Source organism: Panthera leo, chromosome A3 (assembly GCF_018350215.1).
Source record: "Panthera leo isolate Ple1 chromosome A3, P.leo_Ple1_pat1.1, whole genome shotgun sequence".
In the NCBI taxonomy this organism is placed as follows: domain Eukaryota; kingdom Metazoa; phylum Chordata; class Mammalia; order Carnivora; family Felidae; genus Panthera; species Panthera leo.
The window spans coordinates 17,971,421-17,989,387 of record NC_056681.1 but is presented as its reverse complement, the minus strand read 5'-3'; the positions used below and the strand labels follow the sequence as shown (position 1 = coordinate 17,989,387).

The 17,967-nt window shown below is 47.0% G+C and overlaps 1 protein-coding gene across 3 annotated transcripts in view; it reads right to left on the bottom strand.

Annotated features, from left to right (window-relative positions):
* Positions 1 to 17,967, bottom strand: part of PTPRT (protein tyrosine phosphatase receptor type T) — an 800,956-nt gene that overhangs the window by 169,519 nt on the left and 613,470 nt on the right. For all 3 annotated transcript variants that reach the window (XM_042930943.1, XM_042930944.1, XM_042930945.1), the window contains exon 13: positions 2,326 to 2,461. In XM_042930943.1, coding sequence (XP_042786877.1) covers positions 2,326 to 2,461 — 136 coding nt within the window. The remainder of the gene's footprint in view (positions 1 to 2,325; positions 2,462 to 17,967) is intronic.

Below are 17,967 nucleotides of genomic sequence, written 5' to 3'. Positions count from 1 at the left end.
TGTGTAGACCTACCTTTATGCTCTCTTTCTCCTCTCCTCTCCTTTCCTTGCCCTACACCTATCTGTAAATTATCACTATCAAGTAGGTCAGCAAAAGGTCTTCTTTTCTCCAAAAGATACTGTATATGCAAACACTGATCAGCCTCCACCTCCACCCACCCCCCTCACTGCCAAAACATCTGTGTTTTGCTTCTCGGGACAAATGGTGGTCATGTAATGCCTATTGGTTGGGTCTGATGGACAGTTTTGATAGAGGTGAGAGATGATGAAGACACGCAGTAGAGGTTAAAGCCACACAAAGGGCTCTCTTTATACTTGTTCCCACCCTGGAAACAGAAAGCCCTTTCCTCCCTCCTGAGAAGTCACACATTGCAGAAATAGCTGTGGAGAAGGAAGTGAAATTTCTTCACAAGCTCACAGACGGTGGTGACGTGGGTTAAGCCAGGCTTTAGAAAGAGCAAAATTGGAAGAGCTTATCTGACTTACAAATCAGTGGCAAAGAATGAGAACATTTCAGGTCTATCAAAGAGGAATGAGATTCTATTAAATCAGTTACTTTTTCCAGGTAGACAATCCCCAGCTCACCTCTGCCTCTAATGCATCTGTGACTCTAAGAAACATGTCAGCAATCTTACATGTGCCCATCGCCCCCAGAGAAACCAGACTTCATGTTTGACTTCATCTAATAGCTGACTTGTCACTGATACCTGCAATATGGTCATACGGTTGATGATGATATGACAATGCAATGCTGTCCTCAATGCTTTGGGAGCTCTTGCTCCCCAATATTAATGTAGTACCTACCCTTCCCCCTCTCCAACCAGAAAATCAGTAGCTGGATAAGAACCTTAACTCTCCAATTATTCTGCTGAGAGCCTGAGGAAAGGAGTGGTTCTGTTAGACAAAAGATGTCAAGAAAAGGACAAGGTCCTACCAGTAAGATATCCTGGCCAGAGGGAGGACTGGCTGATTCAGAACAGAGTCATGAAAGACACAGGGATATTCTTGAGCTGAAATGGCTAAGAGAAGGCTGACTGCCATGTACAGTGGGAACCCCAGTATTTCTGACTCACTGATAATTGGAAAAGGGGATTTTTAAAAAACTTTCCTTATATTCATGAGAGTCCTTAGATAGAAGCGGCACTTTGTCTTTAGGGCATTCTGTCCCTTTGTTTTCTGGTGAGACACAAATTTCACGAGCACTTTTCCTTCCACAGATGGAAGTAAGTCCCTGGTCCTTGTTACTGGGTTTGCTCTGAACTCTGTCAGTAACCAGACATCAGAGCTTCAGGCTGTGGCTTGTTTAATGATGTAAAAGTATCTTCAAGTTGGTGGCAGGGCGCACCGAAGCACATAATGTAATGTAGATAAAGGTTCTGTTTGCTTTGGCAGAGGAGGGGAGCAGGAAGGTGGAGACCAAGGTTGGGACCACGATGTTGAAATTGAGAAGACATGAGGGTGCACGGTAGACATGGATACATGGGGGCAGTCCAAGGGCTAAGGAGAGGTGGGCCCCAGGACTTCCGGTTTGGAGGAATAACAGTGCATCCTGGGACAGTGACAGCTGATATTCATCAGCTTTCCTGGATGAATGGTTCCTTTCCCTCTCTGCAATTCCCTTGCGTTAGCCTCAAGCCTTGCGAATGTCTGAAAACAGAAGATGTCAGTGTGTTGAATCTTGGAGATAAGGAGGAGCCTGTACCTGGCTTTCATGAGCCATGCAACATGTGATAACTGTGTTAGTGGACCAGAGACGCCCAGGAAGACATCCGTTCAGAAAGAACAAGTAGCAACAATCCAGCTGGGAAGGCCTTATGGGACATGGAGTAGGAAGGAATCTTCCCTTGGGACTATCACCCCATGGGAGGCTTTGCCTTTGCCATGCAGGGGGCAGCGTAGGATGCTGCTGGCGGACCAAAGAGAAATCAGGGTGAGTGAAAGCAAAAAGAATAAAGCATTACTTTCCTGCATCTGTATTTCTGGGGCTCCCCAGTAACCTTGATGAGACATGATCAATCACAACAGAGCAGCTAACTCTGAGAAGATTCATGACATGGAACCCCATGGCACAACAGGGTGGCCCAGCCATAGGGATCGATGGTTCCCTAAGAAACTGACCATCTCAGGGCCACTTGCCAAGCAGGCAGCACACACCTTTCAGATGCCAACACAATGAGCCACAATTAGCTCAATTACTTCAGGACTTGAACACTCACAGAAGAAGGTGCTTGCTCCGAAGAGATCAGCAGAGCAAAGACCTGGCCACACGGCAGCTTTGGGCCAGCTGGGGTCAGCAGAGTCTGCAGGGCAGCACCAGACACTCACCTCCTTTTGATGGTGAGCATGACGCCCAGGAGAATGATGATGAACATGAGGAGGCCAGCGATCACACCGGCCATCTTCACGGTGTTGTCTACCTGCTTCTCTGGCTCCACGGTGTTAGAATTCTGAGTGGAGGCACCTTCAAGGGGAAAGAAGAAGAAAGATGTGGAAAAGGCTCACACATACGACCAGAAAACAATTATAATGACAACAGGTTCTACTTACTGAGCGCTGACTATGTGCCAGGCACTGTGCTAAGAGCATGACACATGTTGTCCCTTGTACCCTTTTTGAGGATCAATCCTTTGTGATATTGGATTATACCTCCCCCTTTTTTGAGGTGCAGAGAAATGAAGTGAAAGTCCCAAGTTTGCACAACTGCTGTGACAGGGAATCCCTATCCTCTGGTGAGGTCAAGTGGAGCGTTTCATCCCTCACACTGATTTGTCCCTCGGATCAAACCATGGATCTATTTACAGTTTTATTCTTGGGTTCATGAAATCATCCCAAACCCAACTTTATTCTTTCTGGTAAATGGTGAAAACAAGAGCTTTGTGTTAAGGTAACATGATTGAAATCACTCAAATTTTAAAGGTAAAAGCATAAAGTTTTTGTTTTACCTTCTATGAAACAAACAGTGTGGCAGAAATTTGGTGCATTAAAGCTAATTTCCTGGGGTTCAGAAAACACTTCTATGTGACTAACTCCATTTCTGGAATTTAATGCCAATGTTATGTGCTCTGCCAGGTACAAACTCTCTGATTCGGTTCCAGGTAGCCAAAAAATACCTCAGCCTGGCCTCTTCAGGCAATGTACCGGGGATCAGAGGCCACTTCTCACTGTAGACACCTACAGGAACACTTCTGGAGAGTGGTCCACGGGTTACCAGCACCCTGAGTGAATTCCTTCCTGCTGCCGTTCATATTCCCCAGCGCCACATTTGTGTGCAGCAGGTTAAGTCCAAAGACTCCTCTGCCTGGCACATCCCTACTTCCCAGTTTCTGCCACTTCAGCACCAGCTCATTCTTCATCACCATCTGCGTCTCCTCTGGTTGCCTGTGCCCCTGGGAGAGTGCCTCTCTCTCTACTAAATCCTAACTCTCTGTAACACTTTGGACATACCTCAATATACTGATATTATTAGCTATTTGTTTCTCCATCTGTCTCCTCCAGTGCTCTGCCAGCACCTTGGGGCGGGGGGGAGATTATGCCTCCTTTATCTTTGTTTCCTCATGGTAGTACCGAGCCTGGCTTGTACTAGGTGTTCTCTTAATGTTTGCGGTTGTTCGACGTTTAGCTGAAGGGAAGACACTGCTGCCCACACACATTGTTCTCATGGAACCAAACTGAATTTCTCCTTTTTCAGCCACGTGCTCACAGAACTCAGTTGAACTGAAGGAAAGCTAATGCCCATAAGCTACGATTCTGATTCCCCAAGCCCACTGATGTTTAAGAACAGCCCTTCAGCACAAGGATGCATCCCCTCTTCCTGTTTAAGAGTGTCAAGTGTTTCCCCCATCAGAGCACATTCCCCAAACTCTCTTGTAACTGGGACAAGTCTCCCCCGTGGGAACGGCAAGTCTTCAAGAACAGGGAATGTGGCTCTCAGCTCTCTAATGTCAGTGTCTCACACAGGCTGCCCTCCTCCTGTCGGCTTACACGTGACTGAAGGATATAAAGATGTTTGTTTGCTTCATTCATCTGCTACTGAGCACCCACGTACTGTGTGCCAAACAATGCTGTCTATGGGATGAGAGATCCTTCTCTTGGATGGACTTATGGGTCAGAGATTTTATTCAGTTCCCTTAATCAGCTAAAGGCAAGACCAGCTCATCAAATCCCAGGGCTGCCTAAGCAAGCTCTGCCTATCTCTGCCTCAGTGAGTTCATGGGGGAGTTAGCCAACCACCTCTTTGGCAGGGCTGGTCTCATATTCCAGAATGGGGGCTGGTTCCAAGGAACCATACATAGCCCCCATTTCCTAGTTTGGAGTCATGCTTTCTGAGATAAGGCTAGTCCACTGTGTACCAAACATAAAGGAAGCTGAACACCTCAGATGACAATTTCTTCAATTGTGTCAGTCTTTCTGTTTGGATTTGAAGGAAGGAAGTTGGCTCGGGAGCATTCACTGGCATAGCTGAACTTTATTTAGCACCTGCTGTGAGATCCTATTCTAGAGACTGGGGCTACAAAGGCAAAAGAGCCCTGGAGAGGATGTTATTACCCTAGGAATACTGTTACTGGCTTGGCTTAAAGAGATTCATACTTCATTCCTTCAGTAAATGATCACAAGCACAGGCATTCAGTGACACAGTGGTGAGTGAAACAGGCACAGTCCCTGCCCTCGAGGAGCCTACTGTGAGTGATGGGTGGGACTCAGGAGACGGAATTAATGAACTGAGAATCAATAATAGTAAGCTTGCAAATCTGTTAACAATGAGAAAAGAGAGGCACATGGCACTCGGGAAGCACACAATAGGGAAGTGAATCATTCCTGGGAAGACATGGGCAGAGAACACAAGAGGAGCAAGTGGGAGCCGTGGAAGGAACAGCACTGGCTGAGGCTGTGTGATGGGGCAAGGAGACTGGTGCACTTGAGAAATGAAAGAAATAGAGAATAACGTGGGCAAGAAAGCAAGGAGCGCATGATGAGAGGGAAGCTGAAGAGGCAGCAGGGGCCCATCCACACAGGGCATCAGAAGCTACAATGAAAGCTTTTGTTCTTTACCCCATGAAATGCAGGGAGCCATTTAAGTGTTGTTCATGCAGCAATAATATGGTCAGATTTACTTTTCCGACTGATCATTCCAGCTTCAGTGTGGAGCCAAAGTGACTTGGAGAGACAAATTTTGAAACCATTGCAGGCATCCATGTGGGAGATGATAGCTGTGTGGATTTAGGAGATGGTGATGGCAATAAAAGAGATAATTACTGAAATGCATATAAATAAAACCTGCTGCTGGGATGGATGCAGAGAGTGAGGGGCAAAGAACTGTGGAGGATGACCACAACTTTTTGGTTTTCATAACAAGGTGGGTGATGGTGCTGTTTATGAGCTCAAGAAACAATGGGCAAAGTATAGCTGTAGAGACAGAATGGGTGTGTTTGGGGCAATCTGAGCTGGAGATCTACTCTAGAAAAGGAGGCAGTTAAAAGTGCAGGTCTGGAGCTCTGGAAAGAAGTCTGAGCTGCAGGTAAAAATGTGTGATTTATGCATACAGATAGATGGTATCTGCAGCTCGGGGTTGATGGAGACACCCAGGGAAAGAATAAAGAGTAAAAGGAGAAGGAGGCTTAGAGAGAGAGTAGAGAGTCTACAGCACTTAGTGAGTGGGTAGACAATGATATGCCTGCATAGGAGGCAGAGGAGGAGTGGCCAGACAGTTAATAAAACAACCCAGGAGTGTAGAGTGCCCTAGAGCCAAGAGAAGAGTGTTTCAAGAAGGAAGGAATAATCAGCTGTGTCAAACACTGCTCCTAGGATAGAATCAAGCTCCAGCCAAAGGAAAGTGAAGGTGTTGGATATGTGTTAGAAACCCTTTCCCAACTAAGTTCCAAGACGTCCCTAGATTTAAGTGGTGACCATGAACCAACAATGGAACATACTTGAACCAGGGAATCTATCTGGAAAGGCCAGCCAGTGGTTTAGACAGATTCAGTGAGCTCAGCTGACAGGCATCAGGGCTGAAATCACAAACTCTATACAGGAAGTGATGAGGAGGAGTTATACTTGGCTGGCCCAACCAGACTCCAGGTATAGGGACAAGAACAAGCCCTGGGACATGGCCAACCCAATGTCCACTTTAGCACACTTTCAAGGGCATTTGCTTGAGTTACTGTGGAATTGTGCCTCTGTTGAAAAAGTAAGCATGCCAACAGCACTTAAAGGTGGGTGGTACAGGTACAGAGGAAATGTCTCTGGGACTGAAGGCCAGACAGCATTCCCATGTGGCTCCTTCATCTGAGAGGAAGAAAAGAGGGACAGAGACAGAGCATGGGCTAGCCCTGCGCCTGGTGCAGAGTCAGACGAATCTACATGAGGCCTTACATATAAGTTCTCAACAGAGCAGATGAGACCCTATGATAAGACTTATGGGGAAGCACATAAGGGTTGGCTCATGGGGGGGGTCTCCTAGCAATACGATGGGCTGTCTCAGGCAGGCACTGAGCTCATCATCAAACAGAAGCTCAATTACTACTACTTAAAAAAAATCAACTTAAGGGGCACCTGGGTGACTCAGTCGGTTAAGCATCTGACTCTTGATTTTGGCTCAGATCATAATCTCACACCTTTGTGAGATGAAGCCCCGCATCGGGCTTTGAGCAGACAGCATGGAGCTTGCTTGAGATTCTCTCTCTCCCCCTTTCTCTTTGCCCCTCCCCTGCACACACTCTCTCTCTAAATAAATAAATAAGTAAATAAATAAATAAAATGTTAGCTTAAATGTACTGATCTATTACTGGGTGCCAAGTAATGTGCCCAACACTTTTCATACATGAAGTCATTGAAACTTCTAAAAACTCAGGAGGTACTAGTTTTGTTTCCCCTTTTATATAGATTAAGAAACTTCACAGAAGGGTTAAATGACTTGTCCAAGGCCATATAACTAGTGAGTTTCAGAGATGGGACTTTGTGTATAGGGCTCACCCCCTTATCACTATAATGAACTGCCCTTGACAGAGGTGTAGTTAAGGACATGCCAGGACTGGGTCCACAAAGAAGTTTGGCCATCTGACTCATTGGCCAGAAATCCAGAGGAATTTTTCAGAGGAAGAACTGGAAACAACATGGGAGGTGTGTTACTTTTGCTCTAAGCCACCCTTTTCATGAGAGTCAAACTTCATATTGTATCAGTCTCCCAGTCCCTTAAAAAGACCTCTTTCTGGCCTTGGGTACTTTCTATCCACTAAGCAGGGATAAGCCTGGTAACTGAGAGAAGGGGGAGGGACTTGGATGTGTCCTCTTCATCTCTGCCATCCACCGGGAGCAGCCTGAGAATAGTCCATGTAAATCAGAACCGGCAGCTATGCACCAGGTAGTAAATTTATCCAACTGGAGTAGCTTCAAGCCTCTACCTAAGTCCCTTGTGTGATGTAATCATCAAAAACAATCTTATGAACTCAGCCCACACTGACAGGAAACTACTGTCTCTACATGAGGTTGCATGCCCAACTTTATACCTTAGCCAACCGGGCCCTCTGAGCTCTGAACACTCCCAAAGGCCAAACCTGTCCTCTCAAAGATGTTGCTGCTGCCCTCTGTCCTCTGTCCATGAAATCACTGATGTCTTAGAATCCAGATTCCTCCCAGCTCCAGCTCAGAGTTCACATCTGGCTTTCAGTGTACTACCTACTCACTGCTGCATATGGAAACCTGGTGCCCAAGGAATAGCTCTTGGTCTCTTGAAGTCTTCCCCTCTCCCTCAGTATTTCCTCCATACATAGAGTCCAGTCACCATGCTCCATCTCCCTACCATCTCCTCCCATGCTGCCAAACAACCATCCCAGTTTATATTCCCCAAGGATTCCTGATATCCACCAAGGGCAATTAGCTTTGCTTAACACTGTACTAGTCAGGTCACTCTGGTGAGGCTTATCCAGTTGTTGACTCTACCCTTGGAGAGGGGGCTCCAGGGTAAAGACAGGTCAAGAGCCTTGCCATTCAAAGTGTGATCCAAAGACCAGAAGCATCAGTATCACTTGGGAGCTTATTACAAATGCAGAATCTCAGGCCCCATTCCAGATGTAATCAATCAGCACCTGCATTTTAACAAGGTATGTAGGTTATTCAGTGCATACTAAAATCAGAGATCATTGACTTTGGAGGAATGGCAGTCAGAATAGGACTTCATGGCCTAGAGGGTGGAAGATTCACATGAGACTTAGTTCTTGCTTTCAAAAAGTTGAAAAGCCACTGTGGGTGATGGAATAGATCGATCCCTTTAATTTTAAAAATTGGAGCTAATATCACTGGGTAGAGTGATGGGGGTAAATTAGGGGCCAATACAAAGAAAGGTTTTTATGTGGAATCACTATCCAGCTGAGGCTCAAGCCTGTGATACAGCACTATAATGTAGAAAGGAGCATAAAAGCAGTCATAGTTCCCCAGTCCTATTCCCGAGTTGGCCCTCCTTTGTATCTGCCTACTTTGTCTCTACGTGTTCTCACCTCCCGGGCTTCTGGAATGCTTAACCAAGCCTTCAACACTTCACTGTCATGGGACAGTGACCTTTTTTCTTTGCTTATTGACCCTGCTTCCCACCTCAAGTCGTCATCCTTTGATTCCAGTGATACCCATGTCCTGGGTGAGAGACATTCTCCCTGTCATCTTTAGAGACATGAAACTCCCATGGGGTCAACCCCCAAGTCCCCAAGTTACCCAAAAAAGCAGGAGAATGTGTCACCAACAATGAAAGACACCATCTGGAAACTTGGTATTCTCCCACCATGTAGAGGGCCTCTACAACCTCTTATAACCCTTCTGAGATTGAGATTCTATGGTTTTATGAGATCAGTCAAAAGCAATGGGTTTCAGATCAGAAATACATGAATTTGCATCCAGATTCCATCCTAACTGGTTGTGTGACCTTGACCAAACCTGTTAACCACCATGTGATTTGATATCCTCATTTGTAAAATACGGAGTAAATGCCAAGTTCACAGGGATTTTCAAAGAATCAAATGTAATAACAGAGGTAAAAAAGTTTGACAAACTCTGAGGAACTGCTCATGCATGGGGCAAAATGATGGCATGGCCTTGGAACTAGTTCCAGGGTTGGTAGGCGGGCTTTTCTATGTCTATAAACTGTGGGTGCACTATGGGTACTGGGGTGACGCTTCCTTGCAACCTGCTGCCTGAGTTCATCTAATCCTTAGGATGAAGGGAGGCAGAGACCCCCAGAGTGATTCACTTAACTCTCCTCCTATAGGCAAGGCCCGTATCAGGCTTACATCTGGGTGACTTAATGGCAGCAATAACAAAATGTGGCAACAAGGGATTAACGATTCATTCTCAAAGTGCTCTCACTGGCTACAGGCCCAATTCTATAGCTTTATTTCAGAGAACTTCCCTGTAAAGATATGGAGCAAAAATAGAAGTCTCAGATAAAGAACGTCTAATTGCAATTGACAAAACCAAGTAAATCCCAGTGGATGCATAACCCATGCTGGTGATCATTGCTGATGGTAAAGAAAGGAAGTTGGCTCTCGGGAACACAATTCCTAATAGCCGCAGTCTTTAAAATACACAGTCGCCTCCTAGCTATCTAAGGGCATATTATCCCCAAATCTTACTGTGCTGGCAGTTCACCCCTGTCTACTTAATGACTTCTCTTGTTGGAGAGCTTTTCTGTCTTTACTCTGTCTTTGCACGCATCTGGCACCCAGGAGAGAAAACCTTTCAAACTCTGACTCTGAGCTGCTACCTCAATGCCAGTGAAGGTTTTAAGGATTGCAGACATCTCTGATTATGGGGCGTTTGCCAAGAGGAGGCAACAGGGAAAAGGTGAGAAAGCTGGGCAACTTTCTGGCTCTTCTAAAGTCAGGTATGTACCATATCCCTTCTTGATTTTGCTGGAAGCGAATTCTCAGAATGGTAGGCTATTTTTAAGATGGAATTTAAGTCCAAGATAGGAAAAAAGTTGGTAGGAAAGCATCTGGATACTTCATTAGATTCAAGCCTCCAGACTTTACAAATTGCATCCCAAGGCATTGAGAGCATTTGTAATTGTGATCATGAACTACTTTGGCAGTCTTTGAGGATTGAAATTGTAGCAAACAGGAGGGGTGCGAGAAGCCTGGGGAGAAACAAATGCTGTTGTTGACTTTTTTTTTTAATGGGAAAATGTGGATTCCAGATATTTCACAAGAGTAAAGTGTGATGTTGATACAGGAAAAAAAACACACAGACTGGATGATTAAATCACATTTTTTCCCTTACCATTTACTACAGGAAGGAAGAATCACTAGAAATCAGCACAGGCTCTGCATCCACCAGTATCCAACCAGGAAAAGGGAAACGACTCCAAACATTTAAAATGGAACATATTTACTAGAGAATTGACACACGGGGATCAGGAGAAGATGGTGAGGCAACCGAGACAATAGCAACACCAGGAGTCATTACCCAACCTAGACCGGAGACAAAAGGAGGTGGTGGTATCATCAGAGCCCAGAGGTTGGGGTCACCCAAAAGAAGTTAGGATTCTGGAAGATCGCCAGAAGTGGAGTCATGGAGGGGACATGGTCACCGCCAAAGAAGGCGCCTGAAGCCAAGAGGGAAAGGCTTCTCCTTCCTCTTCCTGTGTAATTAATGTCTCTTTACTGGCCAAACCCAGATACCAGTTGACATGCGGCCCAGGAAACACAGCCTGCAGGGGTCACCTGTACATCCCAGGCAGCAAGGGAAGAACAAAGGAGAGATGTGAGGCCAAATAGGCCAAGGGCCACCAAGGGCTTCCTATGAACAAGTGATGATATTCATCGCCACTTTGGAGAGGTGTCTGGGTTTATAATCCAGGAGGAATGCCCAGGACCATGTGTTAATTTCAGCAAAATCAAGGCCAAGTTAGAGAAATTGTGGCTGGCTTTCGGGACAGCTAGGTGTTAAACTAGGTTGCTCAGCAGGTACTGCTTACTGGTATTTTGATCTAGAATCTTATCTTGATCAGCCAGATTAAGACGCCTTTGTATATATGCCTGTCCCTGCTGAGTTTGCCACCTGCTGTATCATGCAGCTCCATTTTATACCAGCTTTTCTTGAAATTCTCCCCTCATGCCCTCTTGCCAACATATCATATTCTAATATGGAAGGGATTGATGAACATGTCATGTGAATCTTGTTATATGGGTCAAATTATACAGACTTTGCTCAAATGATATTTAAACCTGACCTTTTTAACTTAAGTTCACTCATCCTTTTCACTTTCCTTGTATATCAACCACCATCTCTAAGCCCTTAACACACTGAGTTCAGTTTTATTATTAATCTCTGGGCTTTCCCTATAATTCCTTTCTTGATATTTAGCCACCACAGCATCCCATATAATTATACAGGGAGACAAGCCTAGATCAAGTTTAAGTAACTGTTGTCTACTTTATTCCTAATATTCTTTCTCTGGTCTCAAGATAATAATTTTTAAAAATTTCTGACTACCTTCCCCACACCTGGGAACGGTGCCTCCCTCACTAGGTCTGGTTGATAATGGAGCACTTGAGAAGGATTATTCCATCATTCTTCTAAGTGACATCACCTAGGATGTTTCTCAAGTAATAAATAAATTGCTTCAATTCATCATATGACAGTAATTGCTTTTAGCCAAGATTTAACTCTGAGTCAATGTCAAGGAGCTGGAAAACACTACAGAGACACGGGTTTTTCAAAGATAGCTTTAGCCTTGTTGGGGAAAACCATTTAATAAGTACTGAGTTAAGTGTAAAGAAGATACAGATTTCTAATATCCCAGCCTCCCTCAATATCACCCAGCTGGTTCTAAGAGGTTGGAATTGACTTCATCACAGCCTATACAACTAAAACTGCTAAATATTGCTGACAGAGGTTGCCCTCTTTTGCAGCTTTAAGTGGAGGTTAGCACCTCGTGAGATGGGAATAGCTTTAATTGATTGTTTGAAAGCACCCTGGCCACTCAAATAAATTGTTCCTCAAATGCTGATTCTGCTTGGTCCTATGCATCTCCTGAATCTCTTTCTGGGTGGACCTTGCTTTACACAGCAAATGCTCTGTGTAGGTCAAATTCTAATTCAGTCATGTTGCATACAGTAGAAAAGCTGGCTATGTAAAACCCTTATGGTTAATGTCTTCTGGGTGCAGGAAAATTGGTCTTCTGAATTTTTTTTTATGTGTTCAGAATTCTGCATTATAGACTTATTTAAGAGGAGTCATGCCTGATTGATGCCAGACATTGTCATTATTGACACATCCCTTGTAAGGTATCTGCGTTCCAGGGCTTCACCACTGGTGAGCTGAGAATCCCTTCATACTTCCCTATACCCTCAACTGTTGCTTCGTGTGCCCAGAAGCCCACAGTGTGAGTGCCAAGACCCTAGCCCGTGACCAGAGAAGGGCCACAAGCAATGGCTAGAGCTGGGTGCACTCTGTAGACTGCTACAGTTAAAGTTAAAGACCAAGATGTGGCTGAGGTAGGCATCATATCTAAAGGAGGCATCAGGAGCCAGCCTGTGTGGGGTTTAGGGCTCTGCCTGTACCTACCCACAGTGAGAGGTCAGCCTATGCCTAGAGTTCTGAAAGGACTTTGGCCAGCAGTGATACTTAGCCCATGGAATGGGACTGGATGGAGCCAAGTGACCTCCAAATGGACTAAACCCATTACCCTGATCTCATTAGCACCAACTCAACTCTTGGCCACAGAGAAAAAGTCCTGGACACTGCCTGATGAGTGGTGTTAGGATTATAATGCTGACAGTGAGGACAGCAAGGTGCTGGGCATGTGAGGTAATTAAGAGACAGTCCTGCTGTCTAGGAGCTCATTACCTGGCAGGAGAGAGAAGTCTCCAAGCTGAAAATCAAAGCTATTACAGGTGTATACAGCAAAGGGCATGCATGACTGCTTAGCCAAAGCAAGATTACAAAGTTGGTTTTCACATGTCATCAGTGGTATGGGACATGTCATGGGCATCCCTGAGACCATCCAGTGGCCTCCTCTCTCCCTTCCCCACCCTGGTTCCCTACGGTCCAGATGAGGCTCACCCTGCCAACAAGGAAGAAGATGCTGAGCCAGCTCAGTGCCAGCAGGACTGGCTCCCTGCTTGCAGAAATCTGTGCACTGAGCCTGAGCCTGAGCCTGGGGGGCTCAAAGCTGCTTAGCTGTGGCAGAGAGGAGCACCCACAGTTTGCACTGGGGATTAAGGGTTTAGTCTGAAGCACAGATGTAAGAGAGGAGAACACACACTCATTGGTGTGCCCTGTGGCCAAGTAGATGGTCCTGTTAGACGTTCCAGGCAGCCAGTGTGAGACAGTGCATGGTCACCCTGAATAGATCGTAGTTCTTCCTGTGGAGTTCAGGGAAGTCTGGGGCAGCTGTGGAACAAGGGAAGCCTTCTCCAGAGCAGTCACTGTAGCGGTGGGCACAAAAGCCCACTGGGATGGTATACAGGCCAAACAAGGTCAGGACACAGAGAACAGGTTACCACGGCCTGAATGGTGAGGCAGAGGTCAAGGCCAGGGTGTGACCAGCAGCAAATGCTAGGACTATTCAAAAGCAGGAGGAAGAACCAAAAAGGAGAGGGTCAGAGCCACAGAGCAGAGGCTGGCTGTGAGCCAAACACAGAATACAGCCAACATGGAGGCCCCACAGGTTGGCCAAATAAATTCTCTGGGATGGCAACTCTTGGCCCTGGTCTCATGGAGGTCTGTCCACTGTAAGGGAACAGCCTTGAGGGTGGACTCCTGCCCGTTGCCCAGTGCTCTGGATTCCTGCGTTTCCAAGTGTATTAGTTCTATAGGGCTGTCATGAGAAGTTACCACAATTGGAGTGGCTTAAAGCAACAGAAATGTACTCTCTCACAGTTCTAGAGGGCAGAAGTCTAAAATCAAGATGTCCAGGCTGCCCCTGAGACTGGGTAGAATCCTCCCTTGCCTCCTCTGAACTGCAGGTTTGCTAGGCAATTTCCTCGGCAGCCCACTCCACCTCCGTCACCACAGCATCCTCCGTGTGGGTCTGTCTTCACATGATGTTTCCTTCTTGTAAGGACATCAGTCTCATTGAATTAGAGCCTGCCCTCATGACCCATCTTAACTAAGTACATTTGTGAATACCCTCTTTATGAATAAGATCACTTTCACAGGAACTGGGGTTAGGCCTTCCACATATCTTTTGGGGGAAGACATTGAATCCACCACACCAGGCTAAGCTCGGGCATGTTTTAAGCAGTCTGGGAATGGGCTGGGAATAGGAGGGAGGTCTTAGCATTTAGCTGAGTAAAATGCAATCACTAATAGGGGTTAGGGCCAATCAGATATGGGAAGAGGACAGGACACCCCTGCTTGGTCATGGGCTGAGCAGCGCAGGAGGCTTCAGGAAGGCCACTATGTCTGGCTTTATTTGTCTGAACAGCACAGCAGGGTGTGCTGGGTCAAGGTGTCCCCAAGGCTCTTACTCAGAAACAGAATTCAGTTCTTTCCAACCGACTCTGGCCAAGCTGATCTCTCACGGGATGACCACATTACCTGACTCAAAGGGGGAGTAAGGGGTAGGAAACGCTAAGATCTGCCCAGCCTGGGTAGCTTTGCCCGGATCTTGCCTCTGGAACATGCTGCCTACAGCAAGCCTTAGAGCCTGGAAAGGAGGGGAGGCACGGAATGGAACAAGAAATCTATAGGAAGGATTAGTGGAAGCACGAGCGGGATCAGAGGGAACGACCGGTAAACACGCAGCACAGAATTCAGATTAGTGCAACGAAACTGAGCAAGGGTAATAAAACCAGCAGTGGGAACAGCATCGATTGTTGAGATTCCAGGCAAATCCACCATGAACATGTTTTCTTTCTTCTAGCCTTTGCCCCTTGGCTCTTGGAAGCAGAAACACTGAATCACTGTGTTCTGTACTAAAAGCTGATCTACCCTCCTCCCCAAAGGATGGATGGAAAGCAGCTCTGTGTTAGAGGCTAGGAGTGAGGTCCAGAGCATTTGCAGCCATGGCTGTTGCTTCCAGAGGCATGCTCAGAGGACTGAGATGTCTGTCCTGAGGTGCCTATGCATTCTGCCTCTAAGTCTGACCTCTCCTGGGTCAGCACCAGGTGAGCCCAAGACAGCCTATGCAGGGCTGAACCAGTAGATTTAGGGGACCTCTATCCAGAAACTCCAGAGAATCATCCTCTAGGAAGCTTGGCAGATGGGGCTGCACAGAGTTCAAATACTGGATAGAAAACCAGTGCTCAGTGACTCACAGTGAGCCTAACCAAATGGCAGACGGTGAGTCAGGTGAGGTGAGGCAGAGGGTGTGGTGGGGAGAGCACCCAATGCTTGGCACATGATCTATTACTGTCAATCATCCACTCAACCCATAAGTCTGCTCATGCATGGGGTCGTGTAAATGACCACTGTATGTGTCTGGGCACAGGCTAAGAGGTGACAGAAACCACACAGCTCCAAAAAAGTGTGCTTGGGGTGTGAATGTGGCCGTGTTGATGAGGCCCCCTCACTCGGGGCTGACTCAGGGGATCCTCTGTATACACTGGCCTGGCCAGTTGAGCATCATCGCTCAGTGTAGCCCGAGACATTGGGGGTCAGGGAAGGTTTTGTATAGACTTGATCGTAACAGGTGAGTAAGGTAGACAACAGAGGGAGAGCATCACAGCGAAGGGAGGGGCTGTGAGAAGGCAGGCCCTGCTGATGTAATCAGTGTGAACATGGCACAGGATGCCAAAGAGGGAAGGAAGTTGAAGAGTGAGGGTCTTTGATTCAGGCTAACTCTCCCAAAGCACAGGGGAGCCTGGTGGCATTTCAATCAGGAGCAGATTCTTTTTTTTTTTTTTCTTCAACGTTTTTTTATTTATTTTTGGGACAGAGAGAGACAGAGCATGAACGGGGGAGGGGCAGAGAGAGAGGGAGACACAGAATCGGAAACAGGCTCCAGGCTCCGAGCCATCAGCCCAGAGCCTGACGCGGGGCTCGAACTCACGGACCGTGAGATCGTGACCTGGCTGAAGTCGGACGCTTAACCGACTGCGCCACCCAGGCGCCCCAGGAGCAGATTCTTATTGCTGGACCATCACTCAGGCTTCAGTGGAGCATACACTAAAAGGGCACCATTGTGACGACAGGAAGGTCAGCCTGGAAGCTGTGACACTAATCTGAGCAGGACTTAATGAGTCTTGGGAATGAGAAGCAGCAGCGAGAAAAGGAGGCATTCTGGAGGCTGTACTGGTCCCACGTGGTGACTAGCTGGTACCTAAGCTGGGAAGAAAGAGCAAGGATGGCCCTTGGATTCTGAATCTGAATTTAGTGGCAGTTTGCACAGAAGCGTGGAGACAGGTTTCACTTTGGTCTAAGGAGAATGTCCTGAGAGAGAAAAAGATGTAGTGAAGGCCTCAGTCAGATATGCTCCTTGCTTAGATGCTTGTTTGCAGGCAGCAGAAACATTCACCTGCTATAGGAGAACACCCCACTGGAGAAGCAACATGCGAGAAAATGCCTTCCTCTCCTGTGTTAAGGTTACTGGTTCAGCAGGGAGATTGGTAACAGAAGCTGGCAGCTAGAGTGGTGGGCCCATAGCCGTAGGTCCATCAGGCTTGTGAGCACCTACTGGAAGACTGCTGACAAAGATCGCATCCTGGATCGAGTACTGGGCTCCTGCCGTGCTCTGCTGCATCAGCCTAGCCATGCCAGTAGCCAGATGGAAGAGCTGTGGCTGTCCGGATCCTGAATGTCACCCATCTCCCTGACCTCCAGTTTGGTCCCTGCTCCTCATCTGCAGACACAGCCCTGGCCTGAGCTTTGGGACCACCAAAGGCTTTGGCCAAGGGGACCAGAGGACACCCAGGTCAAAGGCTCAGGGACCTCAGCATTGTGTCATCTCAGCTCTCTAACTCTTGCCTAGGTCCATCACAGCAGCTGGGGTTATCATGCTACTGTGTCCAGCCTCCCACCTTATATTTCAACTCCCTAATGAGCCCTTATTTGTAAATTCTGCTTGTCACTTTAGGCTGAGGCTCTCATGGGCTCTCACCTTTCACCCCCACCCTCCATGTTTCTCAGGAACCACAGATCTGGTCCAGCCACCTGCCTGAATCTCACCATTGGTGAGCTTGGCTGCTTCCTCCTATTTGGACCTCAATTTCCTCATCTGTAAAATGGGTTTATGATAATAATAAAAGCAACAGCACAAGTTTAAGCACTCAAAATGTATTATCTCATTTATTCCTCTTAACAATAGTTATTATTAGTATCCCCATTTTGCCTATAAGGAAATGGGACAATTGTAACCTCTCTGCGGCTCAAAGTCCCAGGGCTAGTCATTATGTGGTTCTGAAGCACAGTCCTGAGCCCCTTTGCTATGGTATTTCCTGGTTCTTGGCACATAATCGGTATCCACTAATGTTGACCATGGGCACACAGCATGGTGGGTAAGAGTACAGACTCTCCAGAGAAATCTAAGTTCAGTTCCTGGCTTTATCATTTCTGAGCTGTGTGATTTTCAATCATCAGAGCCTCAGTTTCCTCACCTGTAAATGAGGATGCTAATAGCTCCCTATGGGGTAGAGTTGGTGGAAAGCTTAACTGCATTAATGATGTGAAGCCCTCTGCACATGCCACAGGATGAAGGAAGTCTGTAACACACCTGGCTTGTTTCACTGTTCTTTTCCTCATCTTGCTAGACATCCCTGAAGCCCCTGCCCACCCCCCGCCCCCCCCAAGAGCTGCTGCCTCTCTCCAGCCAACCTGGCAGGCTGTCTCAGCTGTGGGTCCACCAAGCACAGCCTGTCACTGTGGGTGCTTGGGTTCCAGCCTTTTCCAGAGCACTACATCTGGTCCTAATGCTTCCAGCTCCTGTTCTCATACCATCCCTCAATCCTTGCCAGGGGGCATAGCATCCCTGCGGGGGTCCCTGAGGCCCCAGGGTGTCCCAGTCTGCCTAAGCCACCAGGCACCGAGCGGAGCCCTCAGGAG